The following is a 22,283-nucleotide window of genomic DNA, read 5'->3' as shown; positions in this document are numbered from 1 at the left end:
TTTTGAAGCTTACTGATGATGTGAAAATGAATAAAATATCCCTACGATGAGAGAATATAATCAAACCCTTTCACTTTGTATATGCATCCCTTTTCAGCGGGTACATCCGAGCTTTTTTTTTTTTTACCTACATACTCTGTGAGCTTTATGCTAAAAGGGAGGCATATTAAATTTTACGATTCCACCATCATTTTTGTTTTTATATATCCTTTTGCGAAATATATTATAGAATAGCGATATTTATATCGCAACATTTCCCTTTCCTCTTTTAAATTTTATGAAAACTCTTGCCGAAATAGAGCTTTTAAGCTTATTTTATCTGTGATTTTCAATAATTATACCTGACAAAATAAATTTATGAATAATTAAAATGGATTTTCTCTTTTCAAATATTGAAAATATTTTTAAATATTGATGAATTTATTATTGGAAAATTATTAGATTTCAATCTATTAAATTTATTCAAAACAAAGAGATAATTTTCAATGTGTGGGATGCCAATTTTCATTTTTCCCATTGCGCCATAAATCACATTCAAAATATTATTTCTATCGAAAACCATTCAAGCGTGAAAGAAAGAAAAACTATGAGAGTGATAAGAGGAATGAAATCGTGAACTTATGCACGTTTTAATGGTTGGACGAAAATTGGGAAAGTTGCCAAAAAGCGAATGAGAATTTATAGTGTTCACGGGAAAAATTTATTCTCCTCAATGAAAATTGGGTCCTAGTGCTTTGCTATTTAATTATTCTACACCGCCCATTTCACCCACACCGTAGGTTTTCCCTTCCGGTTGCTGGAAATTCATTCATTCAGCTCTACGTGTGTGTATACCTTTCGGATGTGGGTCATGTAGAATCACGAACTTCAAAAAACGATTTATTTCTCCAAGTCTTAACCCAAGGGGTTTGTCATTTTACATTTACATGACATCTCCCTTTTTTAATATTTCAAATGAGATAATTCATAGTAAGTTTACAGTTCAAGAAATGAGTAATATGAAAAGAAATAATAACACATTTAGTTATGATAATTCAATCTGTCTGGTGGTCGGCTGATACGACCTGATCGGGTCGTATAGAACGACGAACTTCCTTCAGTTGCAGCTGCTACAGTTTGTGGTTGACTTGGTGGAGCAGATGGTGAATGTACTTCAGGCGTTGTTTCCTGCGAAGGAATTGTATTGTTCAGAGTATCGTTTGAATCCATAAGAATGTCCTCATTGCAGATATCCATTGTAGGCATTGATCGAGGTAGGCAAGGGGGCATTATGGGAGTCTGGACTTTCGTAGGATGAATGAAATGTCGGTTTCTCCACACTGTCCTTCCGTCGTCCATTTCAACAGCGTAAGAGCGATCCGACCGCTGCTCAGACACTGTACCCGTCGACCACGTCTTGTCTCGTTCTTGCACTCTCACTCGTTCTCCGATTGCCAATTTTTCATATAATCTGGCACCCTTGTCCGCATGGCGCTTCTGTTCCTCTCGTGCTTCTTTCAGTTGCTCAGAGTTGCCCTTGATGACTCGAGGGGCAAGCAAATTCTTATTAACACAGAGAGGATTGCGGGTTTTCCTGTTGAATAGCCTTTCTGCTGGAGATCTTAGCTCAAGTCCCGGAGTGTTGCGAGCCAACAGGAGTGCCATTTTAATGTCCTGTTTATCCTCTGTGCATTTCTTCAACAACCTCTTTGCAGTTTGGACGTAGCGTTCAGCTAGACCATTGGAACGTGCGAAGTATGGGCTAGATGTTCGATGCACGAAATTCCATTCCCGAGCAAATTTTTTGAACTCACTACTAGAATACTGCGGCCCACCATCGCTGTGAACTTCAAGGGGAATTCCGTGCTCGGAAAATTTATCCTTCAAAAATTTAATGACTGAACTGCTCGTCGTTTTCCTCAACTCCTTAAAGTCAAAATAACCGCTATATGAATCTACGAGCAGAATGTACTCCTTTCCTTTGTACGTGAACAAATCCGTGGCAATCATCTCAAAAGGCAATTCTGGCACACGCTTCATAAAGACACATTCTTTCTGATTTGACCTTTGATATTTCTCGCACGTTTTGCATTCCTCAATGAGCTGTGTGATATTTGCTACCATTCCGGGCCAGAAAAGAAACTCTCGGGCTCGCCTTAAAGAAGTTTGGATGCCATAGTGGCCATGATGAATGTCTTTCAAAACTCGTGACCTTTCTTCCTGAGGTACGTACACTCTGTCACCCTTGAAAACCAGTCCATCTAAGAATGACAATTCATCGCGAAAGGTGAAGCAATTTCTAATGGCCTTTGGGACTTCCTCAATATTGTCAGGCCAACCACTGAGGATGTATTTTATCAAAACCCTCAAGACAGGATCGTTGGCAGTGGCGAGTTGATATCTGGTAAGGGCTTCTTCTGTCAAGCATGTTATGGAATGAATTTCCAGGTCATCCCCATCTTCGTCATAAGAGTCACTGTTACAGTCCCTACTGAGAGTATCGGCAACTGGGATATTAGTACCCTTCACGTACTTGACCTTCATATCATAGGCTTTCACCTCGTGGAGGATTTTTCGCAAGCGTGGGGGTGCATTTGTCAGTGGTTTTCGAAAAATTGACTCAAGGGGCTTATGATCTGTCTCAACAAGAACTTCCTTTCCCCAGATATAATCGTGGAATTTTCTAAATCCGAACCTAATCGCGCCTGCTTCTTTTTCTATCTGGGGCCAATTCTTCTCGTTGTCCGTGAGAGCTTTTGTCGCATAGGCTATGGGTCGTCCTTCTTGTAGCAACACAGCTCCAAAAGCTTGTGATGAACTGTCAACTGAAAGAGTAACAGGCTTTGTGACGTCATAAAAAGCCAAAACTGGTGTACTCTTTAGACAAGCTTTGAGCTGCACAAATGCCCGTTCCTGTATTGGAGTCCATTCCCACACGGCCTCTTTCTTGAGCAGTAACCGAAGAGGTGCGGTTTTGTCGGACAAATTCGGGATAAATTTTCCAACGTAATTCACCATGCCCAAGAATCTCTCAAGTGCTTTTCTATCACCTGGGCGTTTCAACTTATCAATTGCTTCAATTTTTGTCTCATCAATAACCAACCCCTCACCACAAAGTTTGTGCCCCAAAAATGTGACCGATGACTTGTTAAAAATGCACTTGTCTTTGTTTAGTCTCAGGCCCCTTTCCTGAAGAATTTTCACCACTTTTTCCGTGAGACTTTTAAGTTTTTCTTCGCAATCTGCATGTATGAGGATATCGTCCATCGAGACTTCCACACCGTCCATCCCGGAAAACAGATCGGACATAATTCGCTGGAAAATTTCAGGTGCTGACACCAACCCAAATGGAAGTCGTTTGTATGAATAGCGTCCCCACGGAGTAGCGAAAGTGCAAAGTTTTGACGTCTTTGGGGACAGGACGACTTGCCAGAATCCTTTCTTACAGTCCAAAATGGTGAATCTTCGACTGCCCGCCACCCTAGCCGCAACCTGATCAATACCTACAAGAGGATAGTGTCGCCTCTTAATGTTTGGATTTACATCTGTCAAATCAATACATATTCTTAACTTGCCTTTACGCCTGACGACTACCATGGGGGATACTGCATCAGTAGCCTCGTGACACGGCTCGATGACACCCAGAGAATGCATCTTATCGAGCTCCTTTTTGACGTCATCTTTCAATGCATACGGGATTGATCTCGCCGCATGCACGACGAATTGTGGTTTGTCGATCAACTCTGCATCGTACACGTAGTCTTTCAGCTCACCGAGACCAGCAAAAATTTCCTCACACAATTCAATGTTATTTATCTTCGCGATCAAACCTGCTTTAACCGCAGATTTCCCGTCCATCACTGTGTTCCTATCTCCTGAGATGACATTGAACCAAAGGGGGATCTGCTTTTTGCGGATGACACAATGCAATAGGGTTTTTCCGATAACATTGATCCGCCCTCCGTTGTAGGCAACCAAACGTTTCACTCTTGACGGAACAATCTCGGCATCTTTGCTGATCTTCTTCAGGACTTTCTCTGTGATGACGTTGCACTGCGCGCCAGTATCTATGTTGACCATGAATTTCTTCTTGTTCGCTGAGATGGTACAGTTCCATTGGTCCTTTTCATTGCAATTCAAGCTGTGAACTCGTAGCTCATGTACATCTTCGTCTTCCGAATCGCTCTCGGAACCGTCTGTATCGCGATCAATCTTCCTCACCTTCTTGTTTGATTTCTTGCACTTCACGGCAAAATGCCCAACAGTGCCACATTTGTTGCATTTCTTCCCATATGCGGGACACTTCCGAGCCACATGCTTGGTGCCACAGCGATTGCAATCAAACACTTTTTCTGATTTATTCTGCTTCTCTGACTCCTTTTTCACTTCAAACACTTCATTTTTCTCTGGCTTTACCGCGGTGGTGGCTATCATCTTCGCATGTTTTGCGGCTTCCTCATAGCTCTTGCAAATCGATATTGTCTGTGCGAGCCTCAAATTTTTCTTCCGGAGAATCTCTTGTCTTGTCTCAACCGAATTCAAACCATGAATTATTCTATCCCGTATAAGACGTTCTTTTGCATCAACAGGGAATGCACACTTATCTGCTTGAGCTTTCACCTTGGTCACAAACTCCTCAATAGACTCATCTTCTCCCTGATTCAGATTGTTGAAGCGGAACGACTCATAGACTTCACTTTCGCTAGGAGCGAAATGTTCCCGGAACCTTGACTTCACCAAAGTGAGGTTATGCCTTTCTGTCTCACTTAGTCCAAACGTTTGGAAGATCTCTCGTACCTGAGATCCCAAGCATGTCATGAGCACAGCAACTTGGCGTCTTCCAGGTGCTTGATCCAACTCAATGGCTTCAGCATACCAGTCGAAAAGATTCTCCCATGCCAGCCACGTTTCTCGATTGTCATTTCCCAATTCAATGGGCGGAGGCTGCTTTACCATAATCTTTTTTCCGCTATCTTCAACGCCCCCGATAGCTCCTTGAGCTGCTCTTCCTTCTACTCGTTGATTTTCCATAATCAAACTTGGAATACTATAATACTAGGGATTTTCTGACACCATGTAGAATCACGAACTTCAAAAAACGATTTATTTCTCCAAGTCTTAACCCAAGGGGTTTGTCATTTTACATTTACATGACAGGTCAGATATGGAAGAATCTCTTCTATGGGAAAGATTGATTGATTTACGCACTCGGGACGGGAACCATACTGAGCAATATGTTCCATCAGGGGAATCACATGCAATTAACAGAGAATTATGGTCAACTATTAATAATCAATAGATTCACTCTTGTAGCATATTTTTACTTCCTATATTTAGTCATACCAGCTCAACACACATACACCCACCATGGTGTTCTTTGACTAAGGGGAAAATAACCATACTAAATGGGCAACTTTATGGCGGTAGAGCCCCTCTTTTATGCTCAAATAAAATTCCCACGAAACAATCTGACTTCATGATAACCCACCGCAGCAATATTTAGTGGTTACAGTAACGCATATAAAAAGGATATGGAAATCACAGCTAGAACTTCCTGCTGGTGGGTGGTTATTTTCAGCACCCACGTATAATAAATCAAATTCATCACATCACCAGGATGATATCGGAAATACCATGGTATCGAGCCACGGGAGAATTGCTCTTCCCAGGATATCAAGGAATTTTTTTTTCGTTCACTGAAAATGGTTTTTCGATGCTCAAATTTAATGGTGGTAGTCAGAGATGTCTGTAGATGGGATATTTCAGGTGTAATAGCATTTTTTACTTTCAATAAAATACATCAAGATAGAAAATCAATCATTCTAAGAGCAAAACTTTGCAAACTTAGCTATTTTTAGGTATAGAAAAATCAATTTTTATTAAATTGAAAATGTTGGAAAAATTAACGTAATTTCTTTCAGATTCTGATTTATTTATTGATTTAACGACAGTTCAGGAGTTTCAGGAGTTGATTGACTCTCGATGAAAAATTTAGCTGCAATGATTTGTCCAGAAACTTTGAATAAACCCCTCTATCCCATATACAGAATCGTTTTCAAATTATCCCTTTCAATCCCATGAATATTCTATAGCTTGCCACATAATCATGTTAAATTTGGCAGAACTAATTTTAAACTTTTCACTATTTCAACACATTTTTAATTAGTTTTCCCAACTTTGCTGAAAAGCTTTACATATTTCATTGAAATATTAAATCATCTTCCGCAGAACAAGAATTTTGTGACCTACATAAAGAATGAAATTCTTTATTCAAATTCTTTAAATAATTCTCTAAAAATATCAAACTATGCAATTAGTTGGTGTTCCACTTCGTGGCCAACACCAAGTATTGTAATCGTCGGAAAAACCGACCACCTCAGATCGGGCTCAAACTTGGTATGAGCACGTTTTAGACATCCCACATTACGAAAATGGTGGTGGAAAATTTTTGATCCGGCCGTCCGGCCTGCCGTCCGGCCCGCCGTCCGGCCTGCCGGCCCGGACTCCACATTTTGCCTTATAGCTGAAGAACGGTAACAGATAGAAACTTCCGGTTTGAAGTTTTCTATAGAAATGTGGGTGTAAATTTTCATTTTTTCGTATTTTCAAAATCCAAGATGGCCGCCGTCCGCCATTTTGAAATAGCGTCAACCACTTCCCTTAGAGCTAGAGGTCTGAAATTTTAGTATGTTGTAGAGCTCAGTGAGACGTTTTCATCGATAACTCATACTTGAAAATCGGTCAAGTGGTTTAGCAAATATGGCGGCCTAAAGTAAAAAGTGTTTTTTCGATATATCTCAAGAACGGCTTGACCAATTTTAATCATCTTGGTATCAAATGAAAGGTTTCAAGAAGTCCTACAACTGTATAAAACATTCCAAGTTCCAAAAACATTCGCAAGAGGCACTAAAATCAAAAACAAAAATTGCCTAAATTTAAGGGGCAATATCTCCGAATCCCCATTAGGCAAATCTTTTAAATTTTGATATGTTGTAGCAGGACTAATAATCTTGCACCAGTCCAAAAATGAAGAAAATCTATGTCGCCGTTTAGAAGATATAGCCATTTGAAAAATTCTTGAATTTGAAAAGTTCTAATCGCCATATCTCTTGAACGGCTTGTCCGATTTTTCTGAACTTGGTATCAAATTAAAGGTTTTGCAAAACTCTACAACTTTCTACAACATCATAAACTTCTAAAACGATTTCTTCAAGACGAAAAATGCCAAAAAAAAAATTGTGAAACAAAAAGTCGCCATTTTGTGTTCTGGAGGTGACCTTGAAAATTATTGAAATTTATCTCAATTTATAGCTTGTTTTAATACCTTTCCAAAACTAGTCAAGAAATTTCTGTAGGTGTTATAGAACCAGAGATATGACCATTTTTATCCATCAAATTACTGAATTTCACAAAAAATCAACTTTGCCTTCTAATACTTACTCACAAATTAAATTACAACGCATTAACAAACTTCTACACGTTGTGGGACACCAACTCTTATAACTGGACGCGTTATGATTGACTTTTTTAATTAGATGGAAGAAAAATGTGAAAAGTTCTCAATCTGGAAATTAAATCATCGATCCATGATGCATTTGCAGTTTAATGTAAATTAACTTGATTGCTTTTTTGCAGCTTTTAGAAAGCATTTTCTTTGAACTTTCATATCCATAAAAGACGTCAAATACACAAGAGCTTTTTTCTAGCTGAATACCTGGAAAAAACACAGCAACTTTACATCCTCAATTACCTTTGATTTCTGAAGCTAGCTTTCTGAATTATTGTATGAATGATGGAGAAAATTTAACTGGGGAAAATCTATTTTCCACGACATTTCCCTTTGAAAGTCTTTAAAAAGAAATTATCCAAACTTTTTTTTTCCAATTAACTTGTACAAATTAAATCCATTTAGATTGAGTTAATTTTGTTGTTGTCCCCACAAGTGCTGTCGCAAGTTTTTTGATGTTTTAGGATTCTTCTCTTTACAAAAGAAATTCTCTTACAAAGCAAAAACCACAGAGCTATGGGAGATAGATGGGGGTTGGTTATAGAGATCCTTGTGATAAAAGCTTCCATGTTGTTTGAGGCGCAAGGTTTGAGGAGAGAAGGATGTGCCTATTAATCCGGATGAATTTGTCGACTCTTCGGGACCGCTAAACAAATTAAAGTTGGATAATTGTCTTCGGGGTAAAAGTTTTATTCGATTCGGGGGTGGATTTAATCTCGCGTAGGCATCAATATTATACCCTTTGCACGGTGGGGGTGGTGAGAGACATTTATTGCTACAGCTGTACGTGCTTCCTTTGCTCTATTGCTATTTCTTGTTTCCCTATGTGTTTGGCAAACAGGACTCTCCGCCAGCAAAGGAGATATATACACGAAATTATTGTCTAAGATGCCCAAAGAGTGCTATTTAAATTGGTAAATGTGTCAATTTGGATGCAAAGACGAACACCGATGCATCACGCAGTGGTACAGCTCGCTTTGTCGTCAGCAGGGACTTAGGTGGGTGGAGGAGGGTATTTAGTGAAATTACTTCTGAGGTGTTTTCACTCACCTGAAGTGAGTGGCTGCGGACAGTGAGAGGCGCGAAAATCACGATTTCTTGAAGACAAGTGAGGAACAGCAGCACAGTCCACCTGACAACATGTTCACGTGTCTCTGGCAATTGTGGGATTGGTAAGAGAGTGTTACAAGAAATGTTTTGTGTATGAAGCATGGTTTGTTTGCTGTTCATTTTCTATTGAGTTGGATTACGGTGAATTTGGCTCCAGCACTGATGTATGTATATTTTCTTACAATGTATGTACACATAAATAGACCCACTTAAGGCTCGTTTTTTTTAATGCATTTGCAATCATGCAAAGTAATCTTTATTTTAATTTGATAAACTTAAATTTATTCTTTGTGTAATATCTATATTTGTGTGTGTGGATTTTCTTATCACTTTCTCATGAAAATTTCACCCAAAAGCACATTTTCTTGGTGATAAATTGCTCATTTCCTCATCTTGTTGTTTTTATGTCCATCTCGTTATTATACATATTTTTTTTGGATTCTCCCGACTTGCGAATTTGCATATTTTTTTGGTTTGGCTTTCATTGGACTTTTTTTCTGCCCATTTCGTTCGTATCTCCCCATAAATTCTCCAAAGAAGTCTTGCTTAGAAATAAGCATCATCAACAACAAAAAACTTGCTCTACAAAACTTTCTCATTTCTATCGTGGAGTAATTTGTTCGCATATAGCTTTGCAGGAAAAAAAACATTCGTTTTTAAACTATCAATTCACTTTCATTTGCGTTGAGTTTTTTACTCCTGGATAACACACCATAATTTAGTGGAGATTATTAATTTTTTTTTTTATTAGAAAAATTCCAATTTCCGTGCTGATCATTTTATAAATATTTTTTGTTGTACAACGCCCAACTTTAAGTATCGATTTCCCGCGTTGGAAAATCATTAGCATCCCCATTAGCAGTGCTATGCAAATTACAGATGAAGAGGTGCAACATAAAAAACAAGACTGGGGCAATTATGCAATTTCCGGAGTAAACAACCACTCTGACGTCGATGGTAGCAATTCAACTACCACTCACTGTGCAGAGACAATCAATGTTGAAATGGTGGTGGAGAGTTCGCTCCCTGAAAAATGCCATGAATCAATTGCCATGCCAGGAACATCAGTTCTCTTCTATTTCATCGGTATGGGGGAGGGATCGATGTCTTTCAGGAAGAAGAGTAAAATCACGAGAAAAATTTGTTAATTGAACCTGTCGCATACAGATTACTTTCCTGCGAGTATATCAAGCGGAAAAATGCAATTTAATTAAATTTTATCCCATGAAAATGGTCAGATTGATGGTTTTTTGCTTTTCTAAAATTACCTTCACGCTCTTCAGGAGGGTTGTGCAATATATGTACTTTTGTAAAATCTCATTGCAAAATGCCAGACCAATTATGGATAGAGAGACGTGAAATTCATTAGCCCTAAATGAAGTGTGATGGATGAAAAACAAACACAATTTGTCCTTAAGTAATTAAAATCTCAAGGAAATGGTTGGATGTTGATCTGATTTGAGAGAAGAATCCATCACAAGGTAAACGAAGAAGACTCAGGTGAAACAGTTTGGCATTAGATTTATAAAATTCCCAGTTGTTTAATTTTAAACTTAAAAGATTTGTAGAGTATTTTGAGAAGTCAGATTCTTGACAATTTTGTAAGAATTACTCAGAAGGATTTTGAACGATATTCTATTTCTTTCTAATCATCAAAATTTATTGAAGAAAAAAAAATCATGGATTAAAGCCACACGAGTTCAATGAATTTCCGTTGAAGTTAAAGCCCTCGAGCACTGTTAAATTGACTTTGAATAAAATTTTGATGCAGATAAGCTTCCGTTCTAATCAAGAATCTGATTTAAAGACGGGTGCGAACCCGCCAAAGAGCCTAAAGTGAATGCATAATGAAATAGTACTGCCGTAGTATCTTATCTCTCTCTCCACGGTTAATACATTTATAATTTTCAAGAGAGACGAGGGGATAAATTTCATCATGAATGCAGGAAAAGATGCTTTTGAATCATCAACGTGGAGACAGTGCCCAATGCGAGAGATGGTTGTGGTGTACAAGAAGTTGAGGAGAGTCAATAAAATGAAAGAGAAACCTGCTAATGGTTTGATGCGCGTGGAAATAATTTCATATATGTATATAAAACTAGTTTCAAACTTATTTAATTTTAATTTATGCCCCCAAGAGTGATGAGGAGTAGTACCAAAGGAAAGATGGTGGCGCAGTTGTGTGTTTGTGTAGAAAAAAAAGCGCGCGCAAAGTTTCGTTGTAAGGGAAAAAGGTTGTTGTATATAGCGTGGAAAACAATTGCACGTAATTCTTGTGATCATTGAGTCTCATTAAATTCAAGCCCTAGGGGTATAAATCCCATTTCTTTTCGCCATACATAATATAAACCCATGCGAGAGGATGCTGCGGCGAAAAACGAGATGCAAGAGACGCAAAAACACGGCGAGTATTTAGTTCTTCGACCTCTTTGCTCTCAGTCAGCATCTTTTACCCAAGCGCACCTCTTTTTTTGCAAAAACCATCGTCATTTCACGCAATTCACCATCAAGTACCAATATGGAAGAAAAACACACAGCTCTATTGGCCTTTTTCACCTACCGCGCGCGTTTCTTTTTTTTACAACAAAACAATACAAGAAGATGCTCCAAAGCACAAACACGGGAAAATATATAGAACGCCTCATGTAGTAAAATTATGTTTTATTAATAAAAGTACGTACCTATATAAATAAAAGGGTATGAAGGCACGGTGCGCAATGTTCAATTGCATAACACGTTCGCGGAGACAACACAAGAATTGCAATAACGCGGTGGAATCATCGAATGTGTAGGTCGTGGGAATTACCCATTTTCTACTATACGGGAGAATTTTCACATTGAATTACAACACTGAACTATCTTTCTACTATATCTACCAGCCACTTCTGTTTTTTTTCTTTCTCTCCCACGTTTGAAAGTGTCGCTCAAATTTATTTCCTTTGTCGTGCGTTGTCACGCAAATTGCTCACAAGCTGAAGGTGATGAAAATTTTGTTAAAATCATTGCTTGGTTTCTCAATGAAGCAACTTAGAGGGAAGAAAGTCACAAAGTTCTTCTTTTTTTTTTGTATAAGAAGCAAGAAAAACTCCACGCGATATGAATTGAAAATTTCTCTTTAAAATGTTTTTTTGCTTTGAAATATTATTTACTAGCATAAATCGCTATGGATTTTCTGATTCTTATGAAGCATAAATCTTGAGGTGAATTCTTAAACGTATAAGAATGCTCTTAGAAGGGAGATTAAGTTTGAATTTTGCTTTATTTGTGTGGTATATCATATTCTTTACGTAGGTACTATTTTTGAGAGCTTTAAGAGCTTTTTGTAACAACATTTTCTTTTTGTTTTCTTTGTAGGCTGGACCCTCCGCCACTCTTCACCACCGCCACAATGGAGAGTAAGAAGCTGCAGCAACTACAGCAGGGCAATACGCACATGGCATCACAGCCAATGCCTCAAACAAAGGCACCATCGTATCACACAACTACGGATTATCGGCCACAGCATTCACCAGTCTTCCAGAATCATCCGCAGTACCAGAGTTTATCATCAAATTTTGCCCAAATCAACATGACCTCCCACCAGCAACCCCATTTGCACGTTAAACCCATCGGTCCTGGGGCACAGTACGGTGGGACGGGCTTCACGCAGCCCCAAACCCCGTCGCAGCATCTCAATCACTACCACGGGGAGCAGTTGTATCAGAACAACACGCGAGAGCGGCTGTACCATCAGGCTCCACTGCGGCAGCACTATGCATCATCGCATCAGCACATAAACCCATCGACACAGCTGCAGCAGCAATACCAACAACTGCAGCAAGCTAAACTTCAAGCACAACTGCAAACCCAGAGTGATGCACTGATTCAGCAGCAGCGGACTTTTGCACTTCGTCAGCAGCTCAACCCACCTGTTCCGCACTACCATCTCCAGAGTCAGACCTCCCTGAATCAAATCCCCGTTCAAGTTCAGCCACAATCGCAGGCACAGAGTATGCATCGGAGTGCCCCGCCATCGAGTCTAAACCTGACAAATCAGTACCAGCCTGATCGAACGGGTAAACTACCCCCGGATTCGCATTATGGTACAACGCAAGCACCCGCTAATCAACTCTCACCGCAATCAGGTAATGACGATTGGTTGCTAATGCAAAGCAAAGAGTCTGTACCAATGCCAGCAGACTACTTTACAGGTCTTACCAATGCGGCCTTGCTGCAGAACCACAAAGCTCAGAGTCAGGCGATTTACCAGCAAAATCAACTCATACAGCAACAGATGATCCAAAATAAGCTGCAACAGCAGAAGAGTCCACAGGATCAGATAATAATTCAGCAAAATAATCCTGGTTCTGTTATGAATCAGGCTTGTCAGACACAGATCTCCGGGCAGGTGCCCAAAGCGAAGCAGCAGCAGCAGCAAAATGTTGAGAAGACTCCATCACCCTCCCATGCTCCTCTGGATAGGAAAAAGAGCGGAGGAACACCGATAGCGCTGAAATCTCCCGTAACGAAGCGTCCAGCATCGTCTCCGGTAACATTGTCAGGATGGCTCTACAAACAGGGATCTGATGGACTGAAAGTGTGGCGAAAGCGTTGGTTTGTTCTCTCAGATTACTGCCTATTCTACTACAAGGGCCCTGAAGAGGAGAAACTTCTTGGATCAATCCTTTTGCCATCATATCGTGTGGGTGCGTGCTCACCTGAGGATAAAATCTACCGGAAGTACGCCTTCAAGTGTGAGCACGTCAACATGCGCACGTACTGGTTAGCAGCTGAGACAGCTGAGTCTATGGGGCAGTGGGTGAGAGCTCTTACAGCTGCTACAATGATGCAGTGCAGCAGTGAGTCAGATCAGACGCCACAGCCCAGTATGTCTTCATCGCAAAATCCAAGTGGTGAGAACAGTGACTCAGGGATTCATACGTATCAGAGTCAGCAGAGTAAGATTGGAATACCTGGAACTGGGCATGGCCCTCTCACACCTGCATCTGATGGCATTGGTGGTGGAAGTAGTGCAGGTGGAAGTGCAACGGGTGGTGGACCGCAACCTCTGTACGCTAATGCACCGCCCAAACCGAAGAGAGCCAATGATGGTGGATATTCATCACCAAGTCCTGAACATTCGGTTGAAAGGTAAGAATTTATGCTTCCTCAAAATTTTTACTTTTTAAGAATTTTTTGTGGTAAAATTTATAAACTTTTCTTTCGTAAAAAAATGTTTTTAATATAATTTTTGCTTTAATTGAAAAATCTTTAAATATTTTCATAACCAAATAGTAAAAGCATAATGCAAAATCATAATGAAATCACACTAAAAGATTGCTTGGAATATTTTACAGAGTTTCCATCAGAAACTTTTACCAAGAATTTCATTATTTAGTTAGGGGTAGGTATCTCTAAACTAAAATTCTTCTTGAAGAAACTCTTGAATAACTTAAATATATACGTGGTATAGTTTGTGGACTCTGGAGAATTTTTTTCTTTACTCTTTTTGTATAATATTTTGAGCGCATGAACGTTAAGCCAAAATGAACATTTCACGAAAATAAATTGAAAATTTATGCGTGAGCTTTAGGAAGTTCATTTGGAATTCAATATGTTCCGTTGGCAGATACGACGGAGGCTTTGATGGTCAACATTTGGATGCAAATCAGAGGCGATTGGATGTAAAGTCTCCGCTTAGTCATCAATCACCTGATTCCCTGTACGAGGTACGCCGGCAAATGGCTAAATCACCTGATCCTGCACTCGCATCGAGGATGCAGCAAATTCGACTTGAGGGTACTAAATCACCAAATGCTGCCCAACAACAAGTTCGGTCACCATATCCGAGTGAGAATGCCTATGGGCAGGAGCTCGGTCAGAATCTATTTATGCGCCAGCACGTGCATCCAAGTGAGAATGTAGAGGATGTCTATGGCGGCAGGGAGAATATCATTAGAGCTCCGCATAGATTTGACGACTATGCTGGTAGGCAGCTGTACGGGGAGCTAAATGAGCGTGAGATGCAACTGCGGATGGCACAGCAGAAGTATCATCAGAGTGGTGCCATTCCCGGACAGCAGGCTCTCTACCCAAATAATGAGAGACGAACACCCGATACTTACGGACGTTCCCGATCGGGACAAGATCGAAGAAATTTCGCCGACTACGAAGACATTTACAATTTGCAGCAACAGGCAATGGGTGACTTGGGGAGCTATCGTCGTCCAATGAGCCCCATTGGTTACCAGAACAACAAAAGCACCCCCGGACGGTACACCCCAAATTATCTAGAGGTAAGCTCACATATTGAAAATATTTATGAGGTGGTTTCATTCAAAAAGTCCATCGCTGAGAGCACATTAATTAACCTTTTGAAGTCATAATTGAGTCATAACACACAATGTACATTGCACATGATTCCATAATATAAAGCCTATAGATTCTGAATTGAAAATTATCAATCGAAATTTCCACACAATATTGACAAATTTCCACTAAAACATCCACATTCTCTCTCTATATAATAGATATTTTCAATAAAATTCAAAAATTCTCCCCTAATTTACTGATTTAATTTACATAGAAAACCCCCACTTGAACGTTTTTTCAAAACACATGGAAAACATTTTGAATGGATTTTAATTAATTGGGAATGATTTTCAAATAATTATTACCCGGGGAAGCGAGAAGGGGTGGTTTTTTAATTATGTTCTTATCGCTTTTATAATAGGAAAAATTAGGTCAACATATTTCCATTGGAGATGAAGAATCATTCATATGAAACTCTTGATAAAAATTTAATTTTCATTCCAGCCCAATACTGCAGCTCAGCATGTTCAGATGCGTGCCCGTCCTGTTCAATCCACCCTCATACCACGACCCCATTCAGCGGATTTCCTCGAATACGAAGCTCGTAGTGCAGAAGCTGCTCAGATGCAGGCTGAACCAGCACGAGCCCCACGACCAAAGTCCAGCTTGGACATCAATCGTGCTCCAGACAGCTACTACTACTCCGAAGCGAGCTATGCTGAGAAATTGCGCCAGAGTGCTCTGTACCAGACAAAGCCATCCACAATGCCGCTGAGGTACAGTGGGAATCCATTTGCAGCCGATATGGCCAATACGATACCGCGGGAATCAGACTACAATCAACGAGCCTACAGGCAGCAGCAACAGCAGCAGCTGCAGAAGGGCTTTATTAGTCAGCAACAAGAACAATTCCTCAGATCGGCAAGTGCAAGGCTCCCGCGAAAGGAAGAGGAGGCCAATGGGAGAGATTGTGAACGTCGTCGGGAAGAGTCAATGAAGAGATTGCTGGAGTGGAAGCAACGAATGCTACAGTCACCACTAACACGCAAAGGTGCCACTTTGTCTGCCACATCGACAATGAATCAGTCCAAGTCACCCATCCCGATGAATTCAGGCCTCCAGAGAAGTCGCTCAGAGACACACACGAATGCCGGCTACAATAGCTACTCATCCGATGACGAAGGTGAGTCCCCAAAAAGAATCTTGCCTCCCCTATGCTCTCTCGTAACATTCTTCCCACTCTATAGCTAACCAAATGTCGCACCTGATGTGATTTATTATTGTTCGTTTCTTGTGTGTGTGTATTCTCTGTGATTATTTTGTCAATCGACCAGTTGTATATTTATGGAGGATTTTTGCACTTCCGAGTGGGAAAGCGAGACTACATACCTGAGGAGCGCATAGTGTAGTAGCATGGGAGATGTATGTGTAGCTTTTACAGAGCCGTATAAGGGGTTGGGTGATAAATGACTCCAAAGTTTCCCATTCAATTTTCAAACACCCGCCAAACTACATACATAGTGCAATTTCCAAAAGGAATAATTTATGGCAAATAGTGCGGAGTTTTGTAATTTTCCTCAAATTTGAAAAATGATCCTATCGGTGCTTTTCAAGTTTTCCCTTTAAAACTTTTCTCGAGTAATATAAAACTCCATCATGTCGTAGAATTTATCAGCAATAAATGTGATTTTATTTGCAATAATTAGAGCATTCCGCAACGAAAATTAGTCATAAAAATTAAATGAAAATTTATTTAAGAGTTGTAGCGCTGAATAAATATTAAAATTAAATAATTCATATTGGCCACATATTTTAATTTATTAAATCGTTTTTTCTGCAATTTTTTGATGAACATGTGGTGAGATTTTTATGGAATTTTTAAAATGTATTTGTTTTTTTTTTTTTTAATTCTAATGAAGACTATTAAAGGATTAAAAAATATTAATGTTAAATGATTTTTTTTAGAGATTTAAGGATTTAGGAGAATTTATAAAAGTGATTAACAAATTATTTGTGGAATTGGAATAAATGTTAAATTAATAGGTAATTATGTAAATAAAATTCTCGCAATATGTGGCTCTACATAACGACTTTCAAGACTTTTGATTTATTAGAGGGCGCTATTAAGCGACCTAGTTGTTTAACGATTATCCTCAAGAAGTTTTATTAAAGTATTATTTAAAAGACATCGTGATTGAGCAATATTGTACTTTACCAAAGCACTTTCAGAGAAAACTTTTTTCGCCATAAGCTGATTTTTGTCATTAAATCTTGAGCTTTTTATTCCCTCTACTTAAATATTGATTTAAAAAACGAACAAATCACAGAGATGTGGTAGTTTCTAAGAAATTATTTTTTTGCCGATAGAAAAGAACTTTGGGTGTCATTTTTGCGGAATTCTCTATACAACGAGCATTTTCTTTGAATTTTACTACCCACAAAAAATAAAAATTAAATAACCATTGTACTCGTTATGTAGGAAATCCGCTGTATTTGTTCATTTAGTGCTCTGTCGAAGTTTCTACTTGGTAGTATCTTCAGAAATTAGTATTGGAGTTTCATTAGAATTGTATTTTATGTAGTTTTTTCTGGTAATTTTGCTTTAAAGCACGCAAAATAGTAATTAAAAAAATTCTTTCTACTTTTAATATTCTTCTGAACTTTTTATAGTTTTTTTTTGTATACTTTTGCTGTTAGCTTTTGGCGTAGTTTCTGTGCATTTTATCTGTTTGTATTAATGTCCTAAAATTGCATTTCTCTGTTATATATGTGTTTTTCATCATTGGAAAATATGAAAATTTGTATGTACGTGTATGTAGAACAGCACAATCTTCTTTTCAGATGAACGACCCCCTGAAAAAAAAATAGATTTCTGATGAAAAATATTACTTTCTGTGTCATCGAGCGCACACCACAAAAAACCGCGAAATTTTTTCTCTGACTTGAGGAATTTAGCGCCTTTCTGTGATTTTTATTTTATGAAGAAAAAAATATACTGTACATACGAATTTTCGTATGTTTCTTGAGGTGTTTTGTGAGTGTAGAAACTTCTATTTGATATTTTAAAAAAAATTGAGAATCAGTCGGTGTAATACCTTCCTGCCGAGCGTAAACATAAATTCGAAAATCCTCTCACCTTCCGCCTTTCACCAAAGTTTTAACACCAAAAATATAATTTAGGAAAAAACAATTAACTTGTTAATTAGTTTTCTTCAGAGGTGGGGATGATTAATTGTGTGTTTTTTTCTTATCACTAAAACAGATTTTAATTAAGATTTTTTTGTGATTTTTATCATTAATTTACTAACCATGCATCTCTTGGGAGCACCATTAACATTAAAAGAGAATGTGGAGGAGGAACTTTACCTCGGGATTTAAGTATTTATATATAAATAGTTTTTTGAGGGATTTAGTGGAATTTACAGAGTAGATTTGATTTTGAGAATTGCATGAGGATTTGTATCCTTGATGAGGTTTATTTTTCTTTCTTTTTTTGTTGTTGTTATTTTGGTTGAAAAGCTCTCACAGACATAAAAAAAAAAATAATTCTGTCTCTGAAAATACAATCGCAAGTCCATTTTTTGTGCCAAAGAAGACAAATCCCTCTCATGTGGAGTAAATAATGAAGTTTCCGTTTTGAGTAATTTACTATGGCTCCTTTTGCATAGGAATGGACGAGTGATTAATGTTTTCCGAGAGAGAATAAGACACACGAAATGACTTACCGAGGAACAAGAAAAGAAATAAATAAACGTGAAGAGAATAAATACTAATAAGTCCTCTGTTAATAAATATGACACAAAAACTTCTGTATATTATATCCGTCCAGATGGGGCTCACTTTTCGCCGGCAGGAAGGTCGTCATCCCCTCGAACCTTGTCCTCTTCTTCTGCACTCGTGTCACAAAATGTCCAAAATACCCCGGTTGCGGTATCACAGCCGAATAGTTGCAATAATAGTAGAATATTGCCACTCAGTGCCGATACGTGTCAATCACCCATCACATATACGCCTGTCTATGCACAAAAATCCGTCACTGACACCCTTTTTAGCACCCGAACTGATCCACCCTTTGGTGGATCACTTTCACTGAAGCGTCAACACGATGACGCCGCCGATGGTAGCATAAGCTCTGTGGAAAATGAGAAAAAGAATCCCGATATGATTACGAATCAAGCACCATCAAGTACAAATGTAACTCCCACCAACCCCACGGTAGATGAACAAAGCTCCCAAATTGATGAGAGTGGTCCCAGTGATACAGATAAAGCTTTCGAGTATACAGACGATGATCTAGATGAGGCTCTCTTGGCAGAAATTGATCCATCAGATGCAAAAACCACCGAAATGGATGAACCTAAAACACCCACAAATCCAATACCAGGAACTGAGGATTTCAGTGAGGGTCACTACCTCCCAATGACTCCTAAAAAATCCCTCCTCAGCTCAAGTGCATCAGAAAGTAGTATTGTTAAGACACTAACTTCCGTCTCTGGAGATAATTCCGATGAAAATACCTACGTTGAGATGACTAAAGGCAATATGGATTCAATTCTAGCAGATGATGTTAAATCCAACTATGAATTAATGTGCCTAACGAGCAATTCAAAGCTAGAACCTGAACCTGTCTACATGGAACTATCTCAGCTGAAATCAAGCCCAAAAGAAGTAGAAGACGCTAAACCTGATTTGGGAAATAAGAAGTCAACAATGAAAAAGTATCAAAATGAAGGGAGAAAGTTCTCCAACCGAATGGATCTTCCAGATATCCTAAAAGCTTCCCAGAATGTCCTAAAGAGTGATAGTTCTGATGCCGATGATGAGGCATCTAAGGATTTTGATGGAATAGAAATGAAATCTAGAACAAGATTTAGTCTATCAGATACCTTTAGACCTGCTTCGTACTACCTAGGAGCTAGTACATCACTAGCTGAATGTGCTGATAGTTCAGACAGTGAAATAGCTAGTCCACCACCAATTCCAACATCACCCCCACCAATGGAAGAACTAAACACAGAAGAGATTTTTTCTTCCGAGAACTATGATACAGTCAAGCGCAAGGATAAGCAAACTCTCAACAATTCATACGATCAGATTCCTAAACTTAGTAGTTCGGATTTCCATTTGAATAAGACTGAAGGCCATAAGACAAGCCGTTTGAGTTTACCTGACCAATTTGGGGGAAAGAAGCAAAAAATTGATATTGCAATGCCGGATTATATTTCCCTAAGCACATACAATGTTGAGGGGAAAATGTATGCAGGCTCAGTTAACAGTTGCAACACTGATGATGGCTCTAACACGTCATCAGACTATGATTTGTACAACAAACTTAAGTTGGAATCTCCATCCTTCAGTAATGATGTTTTATACAATTCCGATACATCCTTGCCGTCGAAGTACCATCGTGGACCACGGCAGAGAAATAGCGAGAGTGAGACTGACTCTGTGGAACTACGACATACAGGAACGGGGGCAGTAGACTTAGAACTAGAACGCAGACTAAAGCGTCGTCCACTGTCTGAGGATTCCTTCAGTGAAATTGAATCAATTGAGAATGATTTTAGAGAAGCTATTAATACAGACTTGGATCAGTATTTAAATAAACTAACCACCAATAATCCCTACATATACAACAGCAACGAACAGACCAATTGGATGCATGAGAGTTTGAGTAAAATTGGTGATATTCACTACATCAAACCACCTGAAGTGTTTTGTTCTGAGAATGATTCCTTTTATGAGAATCTCAATGCAATGAGGAAGGAAGGATTGGAAAAGGCAGGTGATTCCTTCCAAATTGGTCAGTTGGTATCATCAGCAGCTATACAGGTTCCACTGAGACCTGATAGTGCTCTATCAAATACAAATGGGACGTACTACGACTCACTCGAGGATAAACCTCAAGGTGAGGAATTACCAGTTGTAACAACTGATGCAAATGTTTCGCCGCTAAAAGAGAAGAATCTCAGCATTCATAATGCAAAGTGTGAGTCTGAAGATCTGAAGACTGAGTTTAGTATTGAGCTCAGCAATAGCGTTACACTGTCTTCGGCAGATGTTGATCAACAGAGTACCTGCACAGCTTTTGATCTTACAAGACGATCTCCAGTTCACAGCAGAGGTAATAGCAATGTTTCCGATGGATCAGCACCGTATTACTACTCAGACCTAGTTTCAAGATCCAATCAAGATATCTCTTTGGGACAGAAGCTAAACAACCAGCGGGATGTTGGAGTGATGAGGAAGACAGGAATCTCTCACATTCACAATCCTATTCATCAGCGTACCCCATCGGGAGGGATGGTGAAAGAGAAGCAACAACAGGGCTTAGCAACATCAGATGGAAGATCAATTTCTGCAGAGATCCTCAATGTTGCAACGAAGGAGCAATTAATTGATAGGCGCAATCTATTTGGGGTTGAGCAACATGAGAGTCGGAAGATTGAAAAGAACATTTGCAAGGAGGGTTCCTTCCCCACCAAACTCAATTCCAATGAATTCCATAGTCGGGTCAATAGTGGTGAGCACGAAAATGCTTCACGGGTGCACAAAGCTAACAACAATAACACACACAATGACTCATCATGCAATTCTAACCCACTTGATGGTACCTTTTGTAACATGACTCCTTTGCAATCGCCAGATGTGTCGGCGGGTGATCAGCTCTGGGAGGAGGACACCCTATGGCGTGAGAGTCTCAGACGGGTATCGCACCGTCATGCCAGATCACTTGATGATCTCGATAGAATATGCCATGCAAAGAGGCTCATTCAGGACACCAAGTCCCGTGGGCAGCTGACACGGGATGTAACGTATGTGAATGATAATGTTGCCGCGAGTACGCAAAGTCGATCGAGTTTGCGTAAGAAGGTTTACCGGAAGAAAGCTTCCGATCGCAAGGGAAGCAGTAAGCAAGCCATTGCTGCAGTTGCACCAGCCGATTGCGATGAGAATGATGTTTACGTGCAGCTGGCTGTGGATGAGCAGAGTGGTGATGTGTATGAGACTCTAAGGGAGGATCGGGGTGCCTTCCTGCAGCAACGACCAAGTGATGCTGATCGTGAGAAAATTCGGCAGTGGGATGCAATGTCGAGTGGCGCAGCCGGGGGTGTTTTGGGCACTTTGAACGACACGAAGGGCATACGGGGACAACTGAGTAGTGGATCCGATGCGACTGACGCTCAAGGTAGCACATCGTCAGGTTGTAGTCGCACTTTTACGCCCAATACAACCATCAGCACCAACACCAAATCGTACCACCACCACCGAGTGCTACCCTCATAAATGGGGGTTCACACTCAGCAGCACACTATTCTGTGATCACTGTCAGTTCCCATTTTGTGGAATTGCAAAGAGCATTACTGAGACACACTGTACATTCTTTTTCCCATTT

The 22,283-nt window shown here is 39.6% G+C and overlaps 2 protein-coding genes across 17 annotated transcripts in view; one reads left to right on the top strand and one right to left on the bottom strand.

Annotated features, from left to right (window-relative positions):
• The window catches only part of LOC129787495 (uncharacterized), an 80,733-nt gene that overhangs the window by 47,727 nt on the left and 10,723 nt on the right, over positions 1 to 22,283 (top strand). For 12 of the 16 annotated variants that reach the window (XM_055823128.1, XM_055823125.1, XM_055823126.1 and 9 more), the window contains exons 2-6: positions 8,328 to 8,658; positions 11,951 to 13,726; positions 14,205 to 14,871; positions 15,392 to 16,070; positions 18,717 to 22,076. In XM_055823128.1, the coding sequence (XP_055679103.1) occupies positions 8,627 to 8,658; positions 11,951 to 13,726; positions 14,205 to 14,871; positions 15,392 to 16,070; positions 18,717 to 22,076 (6,514 nt within the window). In that variant the 5' untranslated portion in view covers positions 8,328 to 8,626. The remainder of the gene's footprint in view (positions 1 to 8,327; positions 8,659 to 11,950; positions 13,727 to 14,204; positions 14,872 to 15,391; positions 16,071 to 18,716; positions 22,077 to 22,283) is intronic. The other 4 variants (XM_055823119.1, XM_055823120.1, XM_055823118.1 and 1 more) reach the window with 3 other exon arrangements.
• On the bottom strand, positions 1,021 to 5,010 carry LOC129792555 (uncharacterized protein K02A2.6-like). The gene has a single exon (XM_055831741.1). The coding sequence runs from the start codon at positions 5,008 to 5,010 to the stop codon at positions 1,021 to 1,023; it is 3,990 nt and encodes a 1,329-aa protein (XP_055687716.1).

Source organism: Lutzomyia longipalpis, chromosome 1 (assembly GCF_024334085.1).
Source record: "Lutzomyia longipalpis isolate SR_M1_2022 chromosome 1, ASM2433408v1".
NCBI classification, from domain to species: Eukaryota; Metazoa; Arthropoda; class Insecta; order Diptera; family Psychodidae; genus Lutzomyia; species Lutzomyia longipalpis.
Note: the sequence above shows the minus strand (reverse complement) of the source record. Positions and strands in the feature narration are given on the sequence as shown.